Raw genomic sequence first — 15,526 nt, 5'->3', positions numbered from 1 at the left:
TACAGAATTTCTCCATGTTTCTCTTTACTCGAATCTTCCTTTCTTTTACTTTTTTTACTTTTTTATTCATTTTATACTTTTACTTTTTTATTCATTTTATTCATTAATTTTCTTTTGACTTAGTCTCCACAGCGGAATGAACCACCAACTATTCAGGCATATGTTTTACACAGGAGAAACCCACGCCAACATGCAAACTCCACACAGAAATGCCAACTGACCCCGCCAGGACCCGAACCATGTGACCTTCTTGCTGTGAGGCAACAGTGCTAATCATTTAGCCACCATGCCACCCTGTATTAATCAATATTAATCTAAATATGAATGTTTATTTTCTTTTTTGATTGTTTGTTTATTTGTAAGCCCTTTTACCGAAGTGATTTCGAACACCGACAGTTAGTAAACCTCCCTATGTAGTGTAGTGTGTAGTATGCAGTGCGCGAGTGTTCCTTTTCGTTCTAAATGACCACAGTGTGATTTTTAAGCGCACACTAGAGGGCGAACACAAAACAGACTAGTTCCAGGCAAGAATCTCAGCAGTGGGAGGAGAAGAAGAAGACGAAGACGAAGAAGAAACGGGCGCTCGCTCGGTCTGAGGGGGGGTGACGGACGGGTCGAGCGTTTTGTTCCGCTGGTGAATCCTGCTTGAACGGAAAGCAGGAGACACAACAACCCGACACACAGAAGCCAGACCAGCCACTGACGAAAGTGCACGGAGGAGCGGGTCTATATAAATAGGAACTACGGAGCTTTTGTTTCTCTCTCAACTCCTGCGGGTTTGGGGGCTCCAGCGGCGGCGGCGGAGAAGATCCCGCTCGCCTAGGGAAGGAGGCTGGAAGTCGGGGACGCTTCCAGCCTGCAGGGCCAGGCGCCGTGGCGATTGAGTATCTGGACTTTGGTGAACCCTTAGGGGCTCAGTGGATGGGATGGAGGCGGGACCATCTGGCGCTGGTGGGTTTGGATCTTTTAAGTTGTTTACAAATTTATGAATGACATAATGTTTCCCGTTTACCGCACGAGGCACTGATGTGACACATAGTATCATTCTAAAATGACACATAGAAACGTTTTTAAACCTTCTAAAGGAATACATACTAAATGACACACGTATACCGTTCTAAGATGATACATTGTATCGTTTGATAGACTTTTAAATAAATGCATTCTAAATGTGACACACTTGTATCATTCTAAAATGATAACGTTACATTGTAGCGGTTTATAGGCTTACGAAGGAATACGTTCTAAATTACACACTTGTATCATTCTAAAATGATACATTGTAACGTTTTAAAGCCTTCCAAAGAGATCCATTCTAATGTGACACACTTGATACAAAGTATGTTCCATAGCCGTCCGTATGGTGACATTGTAACATTCTCTAATGACATCTAAAAGTCAATGTTGAAAGTGTTAAAAGTCAAAAACAGTGTAACGTTTTGTCAGAATGTGCGTTATGAGGTGATACCTGGAGATAAGTTACACAGACTGGTGATAAAAGGGGAAAATGGTGCAGGGAAGCAGGGATATTGTCTCAGGTCAGGGGTCGTGGGAAGACAGGAGGTTGAATCCCGCCTTCAGCAGATGCAGCAGGGGAAAGTGACCCCCAGGGGTCTTTATTGATCCTGCTGAAATGTGGCTCATTTCAGTGTTACCAATTTCACTTCCATTAACACAATAAATCCGCAAGGATATGAGCAGATAAATGATTTCTATTAAGATGGATAAAAGCTGCCTGGGTTCTGTAGTATAATTTGATTGGATGTTTTGGAAATGTTAGATGGATGCATTGTAAATTTGTTGGGGATGCATTGGAAAAAATAGATTGATCAATTTGGAAATATGCTTTGTTGTGCTGTGTTGCTCGAGTAAAACTTTCTAAGCATTTTTTTTTTACTGAAATCACAATTTTATTACTCTTGATATTTAATTTGAGATCATCAGATTTAAATCTGAGTTTAGCAGATTGTATGAATAAACTTTGTTAAATACTAATTTGAAATGATCTTTATAGTAGTGGATTTTAATAGCTGTCATTAATCAGGGATTTTCCTTTTTCTTTTCAATGCCAGATTTTGCAGAATATTTAATTTATTAAAGCTGAGCTTGTGATGTAAACACTCATAATTGATCTCAGTCTAATGTGCAATATGTAGGCGGAAATACTGATGCTCTCGAAACTAGAATTGTTTGTTTGAGCATCACAATAATGCAATATGAGATAAACCAGTGGAGTTTGAGGCGGGATTATCTTTTGGACTGACCAATAGCAGATTAGGTCAGAAGTGTAGCAGGAGTGTTTGGGAAACCTGTTTGAAAACAATCCTTTTTTTATTCTTAAAATTTTAGTAATAAAGTTCACTCATGTCCCTTACAATTTATTTACTTACTATTATATATATATATAATAGCCCTCATTGCTAAAGCTAAACTTCCTTCTTGATTTAGCTGTTTTTCTGAAACTGAGGGTGGCCTTTATTAATGAGTGGCAGGGGAAGGGTCACCGGGACTTTGCATTGGCCAGGTGGCGTCTCTGTAGATCTTGCACACTTCAGTGCATTATGCTCTTGAGCCTCAACAGCAGGACATCTGGGACTCCAGAGCAGTGCTATCCCAGTCAGAACCATGCTAAAACATTGGGTCTGTTCCCCTGTCACAGTTCTGCTCACATCTGCTTGCTTTATGGACCGTAGGGCTGGCCAATATATAACACAAGTCATTTTGCAAAAGATTATCAGGCATTTTTTTATGAACAGAAATATGGCAAAGATAAAAGAAAAGTTTAGAACTATTAAAACAACATGTGCAATTTGATTCATTAGAATGTTTCCCGTTTATTTAACTGAGAAAAAAATATATAATTATATGTATTTTTATATATATATATATATATATATATATATATATATATATATATATATATATATATATATATATATATATATATATATATATATATATATTTATATATATATATATATATATTTATATATATATATATATATATATATATATATATATATATATATATATATATATATATATACACAGTTGAAATCAGAATTATTAGCCGACTTCGAATGTTTTTCCTCTTTTTTTAAATATTTTCCAAATGATGTTTAACAGGAAATTTTCACAGTATGTCTGATAATATTTTTTCTTCTGGAGAAAATCTTGTTTGTTTTATTTTGGCTAGAATAAAAGCAGTTTTAAATTTTTTAAAACACCGTTTTAGGGACAAAATTATTAGCCCCTTTAAGCTATATTTTTTCTCAATAGTAAACAGAACAAACCATCGTTATACAATAACTTGCCTAATTACCCTAACCTGCCCAGTTAACCTAATTAAGCTAGTTAAGCCTTTAAATGTCACTTTAAGCTGTAGAGAAGTGTCTTGAAAAATGTCTAGTCAAATATTATTTACTGTCATCATGGCAAAGATAAAATAAAAATGTTATTAGAGATGAGTTATTAAATCTAATATGTTTAGAAATGTGTTGAAAAAATCTGCTCTTCATTCAACAGAAATTGGGGAAAAATAAACTAGCGGTCTAATAATTCAGGGAGGCTAATAATTCTGACTTCAATTGTGTGTGTATATAATAGAGAGAGATTTATTAGATCAGTAAAATATAATCAAATGCATCCATAGTTCGGCGCAAGTTGTGTAGTGGTCAGTTCGTCGACACATGCACTCCGGTGCTTGCGGCGACCCGAGTTCGATTCCTCCCTTGTGGTCCTATGCCGATCCTTTCCCTCTCTCCGCTCCCCATGCTTTCCTGTCAATACTTAACACTCAGTGTTGCTAACTATTTCCAATAAGATGTAGCTAAAGCCTGCCCGAAAAGTAGCTAAATGTTGCCAGATGACATCACACACTAATTTGCATATCAGTGATGTCATCACGTAATATATGACAAGCTTAAGCCCGTCATGTCTCTACTCTCTGAGGCAGAGTGTGTTATATTATATTAAAAGATTACATCCAGATGCACAATAAATAGGTTTTTATTAACATATTACTTTGCATGATGACGTTATTGCGTAATCACAACTCAAACATCTTTATGTGGAATACAAAATAATTTTTGTTTTCTCAAATTGACTGGCCATCTCAGCAAAAGCATTATTTGATATAAGTTCATTTTGATTTGTATGAAAAATAGAGCTATTTGTAGTAAAAGTAATACACTTTTTGATAAGAATTATTTATTTTTAAAAATTACACTGATAATGAACAGTTAAATTCTTTTAAACAGTCACAGCTTGTGTACTTACGCATATTAACTTGTGAAATTAACACATTTGTGAAAGCGGCAACAATTATAGCACTATTGGAATTTATTGCTACCTAAATTACTAACAACAAAAAAAATCTACTTTTCAAGCTGTTTGGACAGATCTGTGTGTTGGTATAGTGTATAGACCGTCATACTGAGGTGATATGAACACACCCAGTCCTTTTTTTTCAATTTAACTACAAAAAAAAGGGTCGGCCAATTGGAGCTGTTTTCAAATCGATCGCACCATTACGTAGGTGTGCGATCCCCCCACCCACCGAATTGATTGACAGCTGCGCGCATTAACATGTTCCGGTAGTCGCGTGTATATGTCAACAAGACAAGACAGACATACGCAAAGCAACCGGGAATAAAAGCTCTGTTCTGTTCGCTAGGATCAGCAATCATCATCAAATGTGATTAAGAGTAAGTTTTACATGTTTAAAGTGTTTTAAAACAGAGTATGTGTGTAATTAATTACAGCGTTTTACTTCATCAGCACAGCCGCGTGTCAGAACAATTATAAAAGAAGACGCTTCAATCCCGGTTTGTGGAAGTTAAATCAGGTTTATTTTGTACGTTAGCATAACAGATATACACACAGTACTTGAGGTTAGCCTTAACTAAGCTAAGCGCGCTCTGTCTGTCTGCCTGCCTGCCTGCGTGTGTGTGTGTGTCATCTGCGGTGTGTGTGCGCGGGCGCGCGCGTTAACTTTGTAACGATATTGTGTGTGACTCATCAATGCAACTTCACAATACTGATTAGTAAAGGTTAGTTCTTACTGTAGTATCTCACAAACGCTACGTGAGACCTTCTTCCTTTAAGTCTGTCTGTTGTCTGACGCAGCTGAGAGAGGAGGCATGTAGAAACAGTGGGCGGGCAGAACTCGGCTTAAAGGCGAAGTACGACAAAACCACCCCCTGCTGGAAATCAGTATAAAACAGCATCTTGTAAAAGGTATAATGAAAAATCTGATGGGTATTTTGATCTGAAACTTTATATACACATTCTAGAGACGCAAAAGACTTATATTAAATCTGAAAAAAGGGGTAACCTAGGTGCCCTTTAAGAAATATCAGTAAGTTAACAGTTATGGAAAACAATCTGAGCTAGCAAATTACTCTACTTAGTGAAGCCTGCAGCCACTGCTCTTTTCAGCCACTTTTAAAAAATGTATAAAAGTAGCCAAATTAATGTTAAAAATTGCTAAATTTGTTGCTTGGTGCTTTTTGAAAAAAGTTGCTAAATCTAGCACTAAATCTAGCAACAAAATTGCTAAGTTGGCAACACTGTCTACACTCCCCTATCCATTAAAGGTGAAAACCCTGAAAAATAAATTATAAAAAAATGCATTCGTAGATTATATATAATATAAATAATCAGGCATATTTAAACAAGAAAGATTTTCTCTTGATCACTACCATGCAAAAGTTGATAAACATTAATAACTGTGATATTCATGTTCATTTAATTCAATTCAATTCAATTCAGCTTTATTTGTATAGCGCTTTTACAATGTAGATTGTGTCAAAGCAGCTTCACATAAATGGTCATAGTAACTGGAACAGTGTGGTTCAGTAACTGGAACAGTGTAGTTCAGTTTTTAGTGTTTAAGTTCAGTTCAGTTCAGTTTAGCTCAGTTCAGTGTGATTTAATCATTACTGAGAGTTCAAACACTGAAGAGCCAATTCATCGATGCGTAGCTCTACCAATCCTGAACCATGCGAGGCAGTGGCGACAGCGGAGAGGGAAAAAAAACTTCACCTGATGGGAGTGAAGAAAAAAAACCTTGAGAGAACCAGACTCAGTTGGGCACGACCATTTTAATTTCTCCGCTGGCCAAAAGTCTTGTGCAGAACTTCATTCGCCGTGGTTTAGGCTGGAAGATTTAACATCCTTATACATGTTTGTCATGCTATTTGGGATAAAAGGCAGGTACATAATTGACCAAAAATAAATTATGCATTATTCCTACTGGTTTTACAAAAGCAGCACGTGTATTATGTAATCATGCATGCATATATGGGTTGTTAACATGATATTGCATTTTCACTGTTACACATAGTCATAATGAATATAATTATTCATTCATTTATTCATTTTCTTTTCGGGTAAATTGTTAAACATTGTTAAACATATCTTTGTCTCATAAAACCATATCTCTTGTTATAAAAACTGCTGTGTTGTTACTTTTTTTGTTTACATTTTTTAACCAAATTTCAAAACTGTCTGAAATTACAGCTCTTATGAATGAAAAAGATACCCATTGCAAACTGTGACCAAACAGTTGTACGGTACAGTTTGCTTTTAGGTACCCTTTTGACTGTGGAAACGGCCATAAAAGCGTATTGTACCGAACCGTACAGTACCACTCAGTGGAAACGGGCCATAAAGGTACTAATGCGCAGCTGTAAAGTACAAGATGCACCTTATAAAAAGTTGCCGCCTCAGTGACAGATGTTGTACCTTTATTCCTGAGAGTATACAGCTATTAAGTTTTGTTGTTCTTTGGTGTGCACCCCAATTTATTAAAAAATGTCTAAAAAGTCTTGGAGAAAAAAAGATATCTATAAATTCATTATTTCATATATCCTATGTACACTATATCAAGGGTGTCTAAACTCAGTCATGGAGGGCCGGTGTCCTGCAGATTTTAGCTCCAACTTGCCTCAACGCACCTGCAAGGATGTTTCTAGAAAGCCTAGTAAGAGCTTGATTAGCTAGCCCAGGTGTGTCTGATTGGGGTTGGAACTAAACTTTACAGGACACCGGCCCTCCAGAACCGAGTTTGGACATGCCTGCACTATATGAAGCCAAGTGTCCAATTATGAAGATTAAACTGCTTTCGTTCTGTTATAATAATATAATGTTGTTTTTCTTGTCACAACATTGGTCGTATTTAAGGTACAGTTCAGAAAAATATTACAAAAGAAGAAAGAATTGACACCTCACAAGACTGCATGGTGGCTCAGTGGTTAGCACAATCGCCTCACAGCAAGAAGGTCGCTGGTTCGAGTCCCAGCTGGGTCAGTTGGCATTTCTGTGTGGAGTTTACATGTTCTCCCTGTGTTGGCGTGGGTTTCCTCCGGGTGCTCCGGTTTCCCCCACAGTCCAAAGACATGTGCTATAGGGGAATTGAATAAACTGAATTGGCCGTAGTGTATGTGTGATTGAGTGTGTATGGGTGTTTCCCACTAATGAGTTGCAGCTGGAAGGGCATCTGCTGCATAAAACGTGCTGGATGAGTTGGCGAGTCATTCTGCTGTGGTGACCCCAGATTAATAAAGGGACTAATCCGAAAAGAAAATGAATGAATGAAAATTGTTAGAGTGTGTGCGAATGTGAGTGTGTATGGATGTTTTCTAGTACTTGGTTTTGGCTGGAATGGCATCCACTTCGTAAAATATATGCTGGGATAGATGGTGGTTTATTCCACTGTGGCAAGCCCTGATAAATAAGGGACTAAGGGCCTACTCACGCTGTGCTATCCGAACTGTGCCCAGGCCCGTTTCCCGGATCGTTTGAGAAGTGTGAGTGCTCTGAATCGCACTCAGGCACACTTCACTTGGCCGGCTCTGGCCCGGTTGGTAGAGGTGTGCCAGAGTGCGGTTCACTTGGGCTTTATCGCGGTACGCTTGTGTGTAAGTGTAAAACGTGCCTAATCCTGAAACTGAAAGCGAGACGTGACTTTTAAGGGGCTGTTTCATATGTATTTATGAATCATTCTTACTGTTCAATGAACACAAACTGCCGTAGTTTATTAAAGATGCAAACCCCTCACTGCACCACAGCTGCGCACCTTCAGAAAACCTCCTAATTCCTGCAGCACGAGGACTTTATGATTGTTTATCAGCGCCAAAAGTGGCTGATCTGTTCCGCGAAGTATTTGAATGCGTGTCACTGACTAAAGCGATGTAACTAGAGAAATCTCCACAGTGCTGAGCGAGAGCGCTTACTGAACAGCTCAGCATCGATGATGAAGCGTGCCCAGGCCCGATTGTAATGTGAGTGCGGGCCGTCGGGCCTACTTTGGCCCGGTTCAAGGCAACTGTACATAGTATGAGTATGCCCTAAGCTGAAGGAAAATGAGTGAATGAATGAATAAATTAATGAATAGTTTCCCAAACATCAGGTGTCAGATAAGGTAAATGTATGTATTTTTGCTTCAGACAGGGTGCGTTACAAAAAAGTTTTCATATAAAGCCTATTAGTCAACGTCACCTATATGTTTAGTGGATCAAAACCTTTTACAATTAAAAAAAAAAACTTTTTTGATCCACTCCAAATGTTTGTTCGTTCATTCATTCATTCATTCATTCATTCATTCATTTATTCATTTATTTTCTTTTTCGGTGTAGTCCCTTTATTAATCAGGGGTCGCCACAGCGGAATGAACTGACAACTTATCCAGCACGTTTTACACAGCGGATGTCCTTCCAGCTGCAACCCATGGCTGGAAAACACCCATACACTCTCATTCACACACATACACTGCAGCCAATTAAGCTTACCCTATTCACCTATAGCGCATGTCTTTGGACTGTGGGGGAAACCAGAGCACCCGGAAAAAACCCACACCAACACTGGGAGAACATGCAAACTCCACACAGATATGTCAACTGTGCTGTGATGCGACAGCGCTACCCACTGCGCCACCGTGCTGCCCCCTTACTTCAAATGTTGACCACTGTATAGGTATATCTACAGTTTAAGTCAAAATGATTCGCCTCCCTGTGATTTATTTTATTGAATAATTTTCTTTTTTTCAAATATTTCCCAAATGATAATTAACAGATTTAGGAATTTTTCACAGTATTTCCTATAATATTTTTTCTTCTGGAGAAAGTCTTATTTCTTTTATTTCGGCTAGAATAAAAGCAGTTTTAAATTTTTTTTAAACCCATTTTAAGGTCAATATTATTAGCCCCCTTAAGCCATTTTTGTTTTGGATTGTCTCCAGAACAAACCACTGTTATACAATGACTTGCCTAATTTCCCTAACTGGACCATAATTAACCTAGTTAAGCCTTTAAATGTCACTTTAAGCTGTTTAGAAGTGTCTTAAAAATATATAAAAATATCTAGTCAAATATTATTTACTGTCATCATGGCAAATAAATAAATATATATATATATATATCAGACGAGAGATGTGGAGGATTTGGCTCGGAAATGTGACTAAATACCAGTGAACATGCATGTTATGTAATATGTTTCAGCATGATTGAAAATTAAGTGCTGCTTTGACCCTTGCGACCGCTTTATTTGTTTGCATTTCAGCATTTAATTACCTGTACAATAGTTTTTTGGACACAATATTTAAATATACAATCCACATTACTAATGAACCATTAACTATGCCTTTTAGATAAATAAGGAAGATGCTTTTTAATAGTTAAATAAATAAATATATATATATTTATATATATAAATATATATATATATATATATATATATATATATATATATATATATATATATATGTATATGTGTGTGTGTGTGTGTGTGTGTGTGTGTGTGTGTGTGTGTGTGTGTGTGTGTGTGTGTGTGTGTGTGTGTGTGTGTGTGTGTGTGTGTGTGTGTATGTATGTATGTATGTATGTATGTATGTATGTATGTATGTATGTATGTATGTATACACACACACACACACACACACGTATATATATGTATATATATGTAAATATGTATGTATATATGTATATATGTATGATGTGTATATATATATATATATATATATATATATATATATATATATATATATATATATATATATATATATATATATATATATATATATATATATATATATATATATATATATATATATATATATGAATGATGTATATATGTATGTATATACCCCCACACACACACACATATATGTATATATGTGTGTGTGTGTGTGTGTGTGTATATGTATATGTATATACACACACACATATGTATATGTATGTATGTATATATATATATATATATATATATATATATATATATATATATATATATATATATATATATACATACATGTATATATACATACACGTGTATATATTTGTATCAGCTAACAGAGGGTTGCCATTGTTTACAGGTTTTTTGAGATCTGGCTTCATTTCTAGCCATCTGTTTGCATTGGCTCTCCTGTAGGAGAATGAGAGTTTGCCATCGATCAAGACTTAGCGGAATATATATCCTCACCAAGAAATGCTCACAAGAGTTTCTCCGAGCTTTAAATCATAGGCGAGCTGTATAGTGTGCCGAGTAGGATAAGATTGATGACCTGTGTAACGTTGAGTTGCTCGCTGACACTATACCATGAATAAGGCCAAGGTCCAGCTCTCCCCAAACCCCCACGTATCCCTGGGTCCCCTGATCTCCATGACAATGTGTGTTGCTGTGCTGTTGCTATGGTGAGGCTGGGAATGTTTTGGGGCCCCTGTGTTTGTGTGTGTGCTGATGTGGAGGCGTGGATGGGGCTCCGCTCTCGGCCCGTTTCAGAAGGAGGGCAGCTGGGCTCTTTGTTATGGTGGAGGGAGTGTTCAACATGGGCTAAAGAGGGGTTAAAGGCATCTGCACAACTAGCTTTTGCTCGCTTCATTTTAGCGATAGGCATGGGCATAAGATTCTGATGTTATGATCACCTCGGATAAAAATATCACTGCTCTAAAACATGTTTCTTTTGAAATGTCTGGGTTAAAAACAACAACTTTTATTCTCCATTAAACTCAATATCCGAGTCTCATTTCAGAGGCTGCATCCTCCGAAGGAGAACAGCTGCCATTAATGTAATTTGTAATAACTTTTTCCTCAAAGTGAATTTAAAACTTTTATTAAGCGATCTGAAGACAAAACAAGGTTCATGAAAACTTTGATATACACTATCTGACAAGTCTTTTCACCCGTTTAGGAACAGCAAACAATAACTTGACTTCTAGTCTAATTTAATATATCGCAGACATGGGCCGGTATAAGTTTCTGACGGTTTGATAACCTTAGATAAAAATATCACGGTATTAGGGTATTGTGTTTACTGCTGTAAAATAATTTATATTTAAATGTCTTAGTAAAAAACTATTTTTTTTTCCCCTTTTAACACAATAGATTACATTTTAGGAAGCATTTAGATTAGATTAGATTAGATTAGATTAGATTAGATTAGATTAGATTAGATTAGATTAGATTAGATTCGATTCGATTCAACTTTGTCATCACACATGTACGGGTGCTGGAAATCCTGAAAAATGCTTGATTTTAATATAGTGTTTTCTAGGTTAAAAGTGTTCAAAGTGCTTGGATTTTGGACAAAGTGCTTAAACCTGCTTGAATTTGAATTTAGGGCTCTAAATTGTGACTTTTGGTTGCATATGCACACGATTTTATCTATGTGACCTCAAAATATATTTAGGAGCATATGTGCGAGTGCATAAATTGTTGTCGTGCGACCAGTTTTCATTGCGAAATGTTCACTGCATGTGCGTATTTATGGAGCTAATAATAAGCCAAAACAATCTGAATTTGAATTGTGTTAAATTGAATTATTAACAAATGTAAGTTAATTATACTGATTATGTCCTATTAGTAAATTAGTAATGTTTTGAATTTGTATTTCTTAACTTGATTATTGAACATCTGAAATTTAAGACAACTTAATTTTTTAAGTCAGATTTTTATAGACATATTTTTAAACTTCAGATTTTTTTTGGTTCTGTATTCAAAGACTGCAGATGTTGGGTATGTAAAATACAGTTTTAAGTTGTTAAGAATTCAAATTAACAATTCAAATTCAGATTGTTTTGGCACTATTAGCTTTATAAGTATTTAGGAGACATTAACCGAGAATGCATCTTTGCACCTGAAACGTCAATCCAATGACTGTAAAAATAAATAAATAAATAAATAGCAATGCACATGAAATGTCTTGTACGACTGGTCATGAAAGTTTGGTACTACACCCAAACAAAATCTGACTGTAAGCTCATTTCTTGAGATATCAACTTTAGGTAGAAAGAGGCCAAGCTTAAAAACATACTTCATGCAATAACTGAACCTTGAAAAAAATATTTTTTAATCACTTTTGGGTGAACTATTCCAAAAAATCTATGCTCTAAAGTACTCAACTATTTAAGTTGAAATGTCATATTCTGTTTTTTAAAATAGCACAATTTAAATGTGAAAAATTATGTACAACATATAATAACCTAATTAACCGTGGTATTAGGTGCTGGAAAAACATACAAATGCACCTTAAAAGTGCTTGAAAAGTGCTGGAATTTGAAGTTGGAAAAGGTGTAAGAACCATGCATGTACAAGTACAAGGCAACGAAATGCAGTTTAGGTCTAACCAGCAGTGCAATAGCAGCAAGTGCAGGATACAGGTCTGAGCTTTAAAATGCAGTTATAGAAAAACTATGGTGATATTTACAGATAGATGTACTATCAACATTATATACAGGTTGTATTAGCTATGAACTGAGATTTACCATGAATATATGTGCAGGTTGCTATTAATAATCAGTAGCGTGCAGAAAGATAAACATAATTACAAATGTATATGTACAGTGGGTGTGTACATAATTACAAATGTCCATGTGCAGTGGGGGTGCACAGTTTAAATAAATTTATACAATTTTGGAACAGTAAACATGTCAGGCTACAGAATTAAAATAAACCGTTGACTTCTGCTTACTTTATTAGCTTCAAAACACTGATTTCCTTACAACACATTAGGGATGTAACGGTATTGTAAATACCGTCATACCGCAATATAAATTTTTTTCGATATTACCGAAGTCGCATGACTCGGTAAAACTATAGGTTTTCTGAGAAAATTTGCTCAGGCGAATGAAGCGAACGGGAGGTAGCGAAAACTACAATTCCCATCAGCCCATGCTTAACCATCATCCCTTGTGCTCTGTTGTCGCTACAGATCCAGTAATGCGGAAATGGAGTGTGCTGCTAGAAGAGGGGATGAAAAAGAGCTGAAAAACTCTAAAGCGGGTGTTGTCGCCGCGCGCGTACTGAATAGCTGTGTTGTCGCGCGAGTTCTTATCAGCTGTGTTGTCGCGCGAGTTCTTATCAGCTGTGTTGTCGCGCGCGCGTACTGAATAGCGGTGTTGTCAGCACACTGTTCAGATTGATGCAGACATGAGACCTCTATTTTACTCATGGTTTGTCCTCTCAAGTGGGGGAAAGACAATGCACAACGTTACCCACTGCTGTCAACCTGGGCCAAGTCATATCTCTCTTGTCCCAGAAACCTCAGTCCCAAATGAGAGGGGTTTTTTCTGTTGCAGGGGACATTGTAAATACCCAGAGATACCAGCTTTTACCAGATTATATTTATATGATAATTTTCCTTTAAACCCATCTCTATCTAAGTGAGTGAGTGATTAAATGTTGAATGTGATGAGTTTTCAACAATACTAAATTGAAACTTAATTTTTTTACATGGTTTAATATTTTTTTGTTATTAAAATTGAAGTTCCTGTTTCAAAGCTTACAGATAGATGGCTAATTTGTATGTCATTGACACTTTTGGCACTTTTTTGGAGTATTTTCATAAGTTTTGTTTTTCCTGTAAATGATTCAATAAATACTGTACCGTGACATTCATACCGAGGTATTACCGTACCGTGAAATTCTGATACCGTTACATCCCTACAACACATTAAAAAAAACACTTCAAAAAACTCTTTACATATACCTTAGAAACGGTATAACAAAACATTTGCGGTTTTAATACCTTGACTTTTCCAAACCGCCGTAAACCTTGAAACCGGTTATCGTCCCATGCCTACTTTCCTCCAGGTGCTCCGGTTTCCCCCACAGCCCAAACACATGCGCTAAAGGGGAATTGAATAAGCTAAATTGTCTGCAGTGTATATGTGTATACAAGAGTGTATGGGTGTTTACCATTACTGGGTTGCAGCTGGAAGGGCATCCGCTGTGTAAAACAAGTGCTGGATAAAGGCTGATTTATACTTCTACGTCAAACGTCGGCGTATGCTACGGCGCTGACGCATAGCCCTTCGCCGTGGCCGTCGCCGTCACTGACGTGCACCTCTCAAAAAATGTAACTACACGTCGCAACGACGCGTAGCGTAAGCTCTGTGATTGGTCGGCTTGGTAGCGCTGACGAGTCTGGGCGGGGCCGAGAGCCGCGCGAATGGCGCGAGCGATTGTTTACAAGTGTGGAGTCCCGTGAAGGAGCTCCGGATGGAAAGTTTTGTTTTGTGTTTACCTCATAGTTAAAGTTGTTGCACGTCCGCCGGTTCCTGCCTCAAAATGAGCGAGTTTGAGCCACTTGTACATCCCGGAAGTGTTCAGGAAATGCAAAACAGCAGCGAAGAAACTCGACACAGAGGAACATTTACACCTCACTGCCAACTAGTGTTTTGGAAGTGTTAATGCAGACCAACAGAGACAGCGCGCAGAAGTATAAATGCACAGCAATGCGCGTTGCATGCGCCATGGGTTACGCCGGTCACTTGACGCAGAAGTATAAATCAGGCTTAAGTTGGAGGTTCATTCTGCTGTGGCAACCCCTGATTAATAAAGGGACTAAGCTGAAAAGAAAATGAATGAATGGATGAATGAATACTTTTATGCTGGGGGTTCACACCAAATGCAGAGCATCATGCCACTCCCTCTAATTTGCCTGTTAAATGTTTTTCACACAAGTTTTTCCACTTGAGTTCAATTATTTGAACTCGGACTGTATCACAATTGAGGCGTATTCCATGTGGTGTTCACTCCACGCTGTAATAGTTCACTTGTATTTGTGTGTGTTTTTTTTTGTATGTCATTTATTCATACGAACACTTAGGCCCAATCCCAATTCTATTTTTTGCACCCCTAACCCTTGTCTCTTCAAACAGAGTGTGAAGGGGAAGGGCTTCAAAATTTACCCCTAAGAAATAGGACAGCACTGCAGCACCTGCAGACGCCATCATATGTCATTACATCTCTTGCTTCATATAAGATCAGATGATGGCGACTGCTGTAGTGATTCCAGTTGCTTAATTTTTTGGTGTTTATTTTCAGGAAATCACTGAAAGTATATATTATGTTATCATAACGATATAATGTGGCAATAAGATCATAACTGTGCTGTGCATTCACCAAGCGGCAACCTCCCACTCTCCCTCGGGAGGCCAATACGGAAGTAGCTGAAACTCCAATTCATCGAAGTTCCGCTAGTCCTGCCTCCATAATGGAGCAAATTTTAATTGAGCCCACTGTTAGA

At 37.2% G+C, this 15,526-nt stretch overlaps 1 protein-coding gene across 8 annotated transcripts in view; it reads left to right on the top strand.

The window, feature by feature from the left end:
- Positions 1-592: 592 nt before the first annotated feature.
- Positions 593-15,526, top strand: part of ago1 (argonaute RISC component 1) — a 70,460-nt gene continuing 55,526 nt past the window's right edge. For all 8 annotated transcript variants that reach the window (XR_015510591.1, XR_015510590.1, XR_015510589.1 and 5 more), the window contains 1 exon segment: positions 593-951. Coding sequence is in view for 2 of the 8 variants with exons in the window: in XM_087286145.1 (XP_087142271.1) it covers positions 927-951 (25 nt within the window). In the remaining 6 variants the exon portion in view is untranslated.

This window comes from Danio rerio, chromosome 16, assembly GCF_052040795.2.
Source record: "Danio rerio strain M-AB ecotype USA chromosome 16, GRCz13ab, whole genome shotgun sequence".
Classification (NCBI taxonomy): domain Eukaryota; kingdom Metazoa; phylum Chordata; class Actinopteri; order Cypriniformes; family Danionidae; genus Danio; species Danio rerio.
The sequence above is the reverse complement of the archived record's forward strand: the minus strand, read 5'-3'. Positions and strand labels throughout refer to the sequence as shown.